We start from the raw sequence: 8,242 nt of genomic DNA on the forward strand, positions 1-8,242 counted from the left end.
GCTGTGTGTGTCTGTTGGATGGCGGTGCTGCTGCTCCTGCCCTTCACACAGAAGCTCCAAAAGAGAGATCTCTCTTCTGGATTGGGAACATGGAAAATGTATCATAGACAACCGTCTTAATCTTAACGTAAATTAGAAAAGAAATTGGTGAGATAAAATTTTCGAGATAAATTTAATGTAATTTAATGTTAAACAGGAAATGTGTCTTATTTATTTCTCCAGTATCAAGAGTAAAACTGACAACATTACAACTTCATGGCACTCCAGCGTTTAATCATTGAAACCCTAGGCTGTTTAACACAGTGTTTAACAAACTGATGATGTAAAAGACCCAATCTGTTGCTTTGCACCCATCAGGAGATGTTAGCACACACACACACACAAACCCCCACCAAGCAATCAGTAGCTTGTCTACTCAAAACCCCAAAAGTGGTTTTCAGTACTTTAACAACTCCAAACAAATGAGAACATAAATCACTGGTCATCCTAATGGTGATTATATTCCACAGAGTGTATCCAATAATGACAGATTGTTTATAGATATGGTAAAACATGATTTACTATGACAGCTGAGTTTGGATTACGGCTTCAGAAGAAGTCTTAAAAAAAAAAAAAAAAAGCCTGGTAAGTGGTAACTTCAATACAAACTATAGGATGAGAGCTTTAATCTAACACACTTGGGGAAACTGAGGTGAATCTTCTGTTAAACCATTTAACCTTTTATTTCCAGCACCAGATGATCCTATAAACGAGGCATAACGTTAAAAACAAGCAACTGCATTAAGCAGAATTTAGTCCAGAATCGTGGGATAAAACTGTCCTTTTTAATTAAAGACAACTAACCCCCGGTGAGTTTCCTATTGTTTTATAAACCAAGAAAAGAATGATGTAAAACATAAGACAGAAACTTTCCTCCTCACTTTGTGCTGACAGCAAACGAACAATAAAAAGACAAGCGCTAATACACTGTTGCCACTATCAGGCTTTGAATCTCACACAACAGTTTCTACAAGTATGTGGCTTAAATAAACAAATAAGTGCAGCCAAAGCACAAACCAAAGAGACATTAAACTAGAAAATGATCTTGATAAACCCTACACACTCTTGCCAAGAAACAAATGAACAGATAAAGCTGGATATGACTGTTTTAATTGAAATACCACAAAACAGTCCCGATAAAGTTAATCATAACATTATCCATCTGCCTTTTTTTTAAACTTATGTCTTCCTGAGAAGGCTAAGTACATTTTTGTTCAATGTGCAGCTCCTTGGACTTCATAAAATCCATTAGCTATGCTGCTGTGCCGGTTTTACTAACCCAAGAGCCAGTAAATTTTACAAACTCCTCATGTTTGGCATAAAATCTGTTTTGGGACACTAATTAAATACAGCTGAATGATATGTTTAGAGTAGGAAATAACAGATTCTACCTGGTTGACTGCATCTGCCTTGTTGTCTCAGGGTCTTCAAACATCTTCACGATGGGTTCGGTCTCTGACTGCAGCTGCTTTAGCTGGGCCACAACCTCTGTCCTCTTCTCCTTCAGCGCTGACACAGGAAAGAGAAAGAAAGTCATTAGATGCAGCAACACTATAAACTAGCAATCAATACACCAGTACTAAAAATGGCTGTAAAACCAAGTTTACTGATAAATCAATTTTGAATGACGTGTGTAGAGTAGTGTATGTTTCAGCTCTGGAGAAACCGGGATAAGCCACTGAGCAGCACCACCACTTACTATGGGGAATTTCCTTCTCAGCAAACAGGCTTCTGTACACATCCATAGCAAAGTCCACCATGTTTGTGTCACTGAGGAGGTCCAATTTCCCACGAAGTAATTCCTGCTCATTGTAGATCTAAAAAACATGTCAAATAATAGGAAACAGAACAGAGAACAGAGTGTTTTGTACATTAATTCAAACCCTGAGATTCAAAGTTACAAAGACTGATTTTCTTTTAAATTATTATAAAGCACAATGTACTGAATAAATTTAGCACATTTCCTCCATAACGTCGGGCAATACATTAACACTACAGAAGCCATGATGCTTACTTCAAAAGCTGACAATTATTTTGTATTTGTAACAGTGCACTCTCTTTGCTGGCTATAGCCGATACAACTAAAGGCGGCAATAGTTAAACCAATAACATCTAGCATGCTATTTTCCGTAGATAAATAGTTTCAGACGACCGGAAAAAACTTGCTCGTCTTATTAGCTTTCTGCATCAATCTGCTGGCCACAAACGTTGTGTTAAGTGAACCAAAACGTCCAAACTAAATGACTATCTCAGCACTGGGCATGAATTTTTTCAGTTGTTCGCTTTTTCAGGTTTTGGGGTTTAGCTTTACCGGAGAGAAAGACGACTACAGTATGTTTCATCGCCCGGCACATTCACACGGCAATATCACTGAACCGAATAAGGACAAGTCTGGTACCACCGCCAAACAACTCTCTAAAACCAGCTGCTTCGAGTTTAGAAAACGTGGACTCATACACTTAGCTAAAACTTAAAACTTGCATTTAAAACTTCAAAAAAAAGCTTGGTTTTACCAGTGTAAAGTGAATCACAATCAAATGCACAACTTCCGACTCGGGTCTTTCAAATGTGGAACAAATTGAATTCTTAAGTGTGACACTATAGCTCATAAAATCTCGTGTTATACGTTTTTCTTCAGCCATATACATAAATCTTTACGCTAAACGTTGATCTTCTCTTTTTAAAAAAAATCCTCGACGTTTACAGGCTTTGTTCAAACGGTAACTTTAACTTTATTTATTTATTTTACTTTGAATGTCGTTCCTACATGTCATACTTCCGGTTAAATATCGTTTCTTTACAAAGCGGCAAACAATGTGGCTCGTGGAGTACATGGGTTTTTACAGCAGCTTAAACACCGACATCTGCTTGTTAAAACACCAAAAAAAATGTACCGAAATGTTAAAGTTTTCATCTACTTCGTACCTCTTTGACAGACAGGAATTCCAGCAGAGGAAAAACGAGATGTCGGTCTAAAAAGTGGGCAATTTTGGTAGTGAGGTCGTACTCCGCCATGTTTGCTCCGGGGGAAAGGGAAGTAGTAAAATGACGCAGCTGTTTGCTGAGAAACTAACCAATCAGCGATATCCTCACTGAGGGAAAAAATCTAGCAGTGAGTTTAGGAGTGTTTTCAAAGGCCAATATGATTTCGCGTAAAATTCTGTACATAGTATGAATTTATGTTACCAGTATACCATTTTGAGGAGAGATAGATAGGCTGTTGAATTTTGTTGGTATTGTTTTACAGCAGCAAGATAAAGAATAAAAATAGTATCTTATAATAATAATAATAATAATAATAATAATAATAATAATAAAACGTTAGAGTGATATGTATGAATTTAAGACAAATCTTTTGCCTGACAGGTGTGTTTACCTGTCACAGAAAGAAGACTTATTATACAGTTTAATAAAGAATGGCAGGAATAATTTCCTGAAGCGTTCTTTATGGGTTGAATCAGTCTGAGGGAGAAGAAGCTCTGCTGCCTCAGAAGTGTGGAGTGGAGCAGCTGTGATGGATTGTTCATGATGGAGAGCAGTTGTCCTTCACTGACACAAACACCTCCACATACAGGCAAACGATGGTTCCTGCCTTGTGAATTATTTTGTTGATCCTGCTGGCATCTAAGGCACTGATGCTTTATGATGATGCATAGCAAACAACAGGAAAGTAAATGGCACTTGCTACTACTGACAGGTAGTAGATCTCCAACATCTTGCTGCACAGATTAAAGGTTCTGAGCTTCCTTAGGAAATAGTCTGCTCATCCTTTCTTGTACACTATACTGCCGGTCCTTCAGTCTGTCAGTCAGTTGAATGCCCAAATGTAAAGTCATGGTTCTCAACTAATGTTCCCTAATGGCAAATACATTATTTCCAAGAAACGTGCATGATTTTTAAAGTGTAGTTCTTCATTTTATTACTCCATGACAATATGGTTCTTTGTCATGCAGTAAAGGACATGAGTTTTACATACATTTTTCCCCTTTTGCTGTGTTGTTGCTTATGTGTGGAAATGAGCAAGGTTTTTTTTTGTCTTTCCTTCACTGGTTTCTGAGAAGGATACATGACTGTGACTTGTAATAATTTCAGAATTCCAATAATTTCCTTGTGGTGTTTGTACAGTGAAACATTTCATTTATAAAGAGGGGTCCATGTGAACATATTGTTGAATGTGAAAACATGGGCTTTCCTCCAGACACCACCAATATTTCTGCTGTATGACTTCTTTATGGGACGAGAACGGTTTGAGGGCAAATAAAGTCATATTAACCACCACTTGCTTGCCGTCTAAATTTTAATGAAAACAACCGCATCGTTTTCCAATTATTTTCCTTTTCCTAAAGGTTAGAATGTCTTCACTGTGCATCAAAACTATCCCTTGTCCACCTTCATTTCAGCAGCTGCCTCATAAAGGTGCCCATGTGTCTACCATACCCGGTCAACAACAGCCAATATCAGCTACTGAATGGCCCATCTCTAATGGGTTTCACTGCTACCTTGTTTTCCAGACAACCACACTGTATCCCCACACAATTCTCCCCTTGTTAGCGCCAGTCTCTCCCTCTTCCCCTTGCACTTCTCCCTGCCGCCTGACTGCAGGTAGAAATGAGTCATAAACAGACACCACTCACCGTGGCCAGTTTCTGTTTTACTGGGTGCTTCTGACACAGCCAGCTCTCGCTCAGTGGCAGCACGCTTTAAATGAAAAAGAAAAAAGCAAACACAGCTTCGACTCTCCTCAAACGTCTTTTTTGTTGTCTGCTTGGTCTCACGAATGGTTGCACAGTAAAAAAAGGTATCCGTGAAAATTATTCGGTCTGTTTGGCAAGTATGATTAGGGAATTTGTTACTGTTAGCTCATTCATAGATTTAATATGAGGCCAGTTTGGCTGCCACTTAGCTCGCTTTATAAGATCACAATAAAATACCTTCTGTGTTACAATATTCTTTACTAGATTTTGCTGATATAAGCAGGCAGCAATGCTTCTTTTCTTTTCTTTATTGCTGTATTCATATTTTTACATACTTCCGCTTGTACGCTTTTTTTTCTTGCATGAGTTCTTCAACTGTTTGAACTGATCTTTTGTTTAATCCTTAAGTCTATTTCACTTTTAGGAACAATAGACCTTACACTTTTTTTAGAAACCACGCTTCCAGTAAATATTTTATTTTTCCTGTCAAAATGTTAGGGACTGCACACAAAAAGTGCAGGAGATGGGAGAACAGGTCATAAAGGGGGCAGGGGTAATTTTGGATCTTGAATTAATATTTTTATTTCAGCTTTCCTTTACATAGTAACGCTGCTATGAGTTCAATGTGAGGTACTCGATTAAATGTAATGTACCAGTATATGACAGAAGCAATATAGCATCATTATTCTGACATGTGAGAGTGGTTTTCTGTGTCTACAGGAGAGTTCAAAGAAGACCTTAATCACCTCGAGAACAGGCTCACTTTTTCACAAAGTGAAGCGTGCCTTCTCACAGCCCTATTAATTTTCATCCAGTTACCGTGAAGGAAAAAACCTCCACATGGTCTTCCAACCTAATTTTTTGCAAAATGATCAAAACCCAGTAATTGCTCCTTCATTAAACATAAATATGTGGAATATATTGTCCATTTAAAGTGTAATGTGAGTTGTGTACTTGCATTTTATGTGCAGGCCATAATACTTGTTATTACACAATATTGAATTAGGAAGCAGTGGTGAAAAAAAAGGTCTTCACTGGGGCAGACAAAGCCAATAAGCATTCTCAGATAGGTTAAATGATGTAGAAATTATGTATTTTAAACAGGGATTCAAGGGCCAAGTTGGATTGGTTTCTTTTGCTTCAACTAGCCAATCCTCACAAAAAAAGGTACTTGGGAGGTAGTATTTTGGGAAATGTGAAGGGGAATTCTCTTTCCTCTCTTTTGACTTTGTTTCAGTTTTCTTCTCCAAAGCCACAGTAATGTTATTTTGCTAATAACATATCGATCTCGCAAAAATATGTTAAACCGGTTCTTCCATCCAGACCTGAGAGTCTCTGAATGGTCATAGTATAGGGCATAAAAGAAAAAAAATAGATTTTCTCTTTTACAGTGATCAGTTAGTTGCTATCATTTTTCTGTTGAACACAACCTCAACCATTGTTTTTTAATTTCAAACAGAAGTCTCAGAATACATAGCCATGAACATTAAACAGCCCAAGACAGTGAACACAGAGCTATGTTCAACTCATTTCTTTTCAAATGTCCACAAGTAATATCACCTTATAATGTGTGATCTACATCAGATGTACATCAGTCATAGGATAAGTAAACCTCAGTTAGACAACCAAAGACAATAGATGAAAATGTGCCGAAAAAGGGAGACAGGCATCAGATGTGAATCAGAATCACAATCAGAAAGGGTTTTATTGCCAAATGTTGAGCAGGTTTACAACATTAGGAAATTGCTGCGGCACTTAGTGCGAAACGTGCTGTAAGACAAACACTTAAATAAACATAAAAATAAAAATTAAAAGTGCTAAGCAGATTGATATATACATGTACGCAGGTGATGATCAGTGCAAAAATGGAACAGATGCAGAGAACACAGTATAATAGGGTCATGTGTTTGTGGTGGGAACAGTTTTATAGTTGTTGTTCATGAGTCCAACAGCAGAGGGGAAGAAACTGTTCATAAGGTGAGAGGTTCTGGTCCGAATGGACCGGAGCCTCATGCCTGAGGGGAGCAGGTCAAACAGACTGTGTCCAGGGTGAGAAGGGTCAGCTGCACGCCCCAGTGTCCTGGAGGTATACAGGAGGTGTGAGGTTAAATGCCACCGTCATGGCTGTCTACTGAATATTAAGCTGGAATTAGTTAGTTAAAATTAGTTAGTTTAGTTTAAATTATCTTTGTTTCATTTAGCTCAACATGAGAACTAGAAATGGGGAAAATGACTGTAATTGGCATAAATGATTATATCAAGCCACAGTTACTTTGCGGAAGTCACTGCTCAAGGAAAAAGGAAAATTCAACACAAACTGGTATGAAAACTAGAGTTTTAAACTTGAGCTTTGTATGAACTGAAGAAATAAGATACGTTGTGTTTATTGGTGGGACTTTCGCATCTCTAGTAGGAAGATTTTATTACCTTGGCACAGAAGCTGGGTTGGCTAGGCGTTTCCCTGTTTTTTCCAATCATCAGCCAGAGCTAACCTAGCAGGCAGTTGGCCGTAGCTTCATATTTACCAAACAGATATTAGCCTGAATCTGTAAAGCCTGAACCATGAAATAATTACCAAGAAAAAATCTAATCGTTTTTAACCTTTAGTGTGTTTATTGATCTTTCTGATGAATAAAAAAATATATGAATTTACGTTTATGAGTTTTAATTTCTATCATTTTTGCTACATCCACCACCTTTGTTCAATTTATGGTTTTAAAATTAAAAAACAGTGCAATTTATTTATTTATTTTCAGGAAAAAGGTCACAAAAACTAATTACAAAGTTAGAAATGTGTCTTTCCCCTCATTGTTATTAACAAATGGAAAGGATTTCTTTTCTGAGGTTGAGGCTTGTTAATTGTTTTTGCACCCAGTCCTACTGTGATAGTTGTCTCTCAGATTTAATTCCGATCCTCTGTGTGGATATATTTCATGGTGGTCTGCTATCTAACTTAACTATGTCCTGCCAATGTTTCTTCAGCTTTGCCTTCTCCTTCTGCCAAGGTGCTTCACGGTCACCCCACCCAACAGAGTAACTAATGATTTTCTCCTGTCAGCTCTCAATGGTACACAACCAGGGGTAGTGAATGAAGAGTTCTGGGCTCAAAGGATTATCAAAACTTTAAACAAAGCCCATAAAATGTGGAGTAAATATAAACAGTCATCCACCATTTATGCCTCTGTAAATCAAAGCATGTGTGTTTTTGTAGGATGAAGCAGTTGCAGGCAGTGACGGGTTTGACCACACGTAACATCCAGGTTCAATACTGGGATGTTGTCAGGAACAGCAACACATTTCAGCATGCACACGAGCTATCTATCACTCTACATGTTTGTCTTGCAGAAAATACTTTTCGGCCTTAATGGGATAAACTCAAAGGGCGCTGGAGAGATGGGCCAAATATTCCATGAAAAACCTCAGCTCTTTGGTTCCCTGAAAGCTTTCTTGGTCAACAAATGAATCCAAGAGTGGGAGAGGAGATGACAGTGCCAAAGACACCCACCACT

The 8,242-nt window shown here is 38.0% G+C and overlaps 1 protein-coding gene across 1 annotated transcript in view; it reads right to left on the minus strand.

Moving 5' to 3' along the window:
* eif3ea (eukaryotic translation initiation factor 3, subunit E, a) overlaps positions 1–3,096 on the minus strand; it is a 28,908-nt gene extending 25,812 nt beyond the window's left edge. The window contains exons 1-3 of the mRNA XM_084943356.1: positions 2,965–3,096; positions 1,739–1,856; positions 1,431–1,548 (exon numbers count right to left, since the gene is read on the minus strand). Coding sequence (XP_084799482.1) covers positions 1,431–1,548; positions 1,739–1,856; positions 2,965–3,054 — 326 coding nt within the window. The 5' untranslated portion in view covers positions 3,055–3,096. The remainder of the gene's footprint in view (positions 1–1,430; positions 1,549–1,738; positions 1,857–2,964) is intronic.
* Positions 3,097–8,242: the final 5,146 nt, after the last annotated feature.

The sequence above is a fragment of the Perissodus microlepis genome, chromosome 11, assembly GCF_051167445.1.
Source record: "Perissodus microlepis isolate ML-2025 ecotype Zambia chromosome 11, ASM5116744v1, whole genome shotgun sequence".
Lineage (NCBI taxonomy): Eukaryota > Metazoa > Chordata > Actinopteri > Cichliformes > Cichlidae > Perissodus > Perissodus microlepis.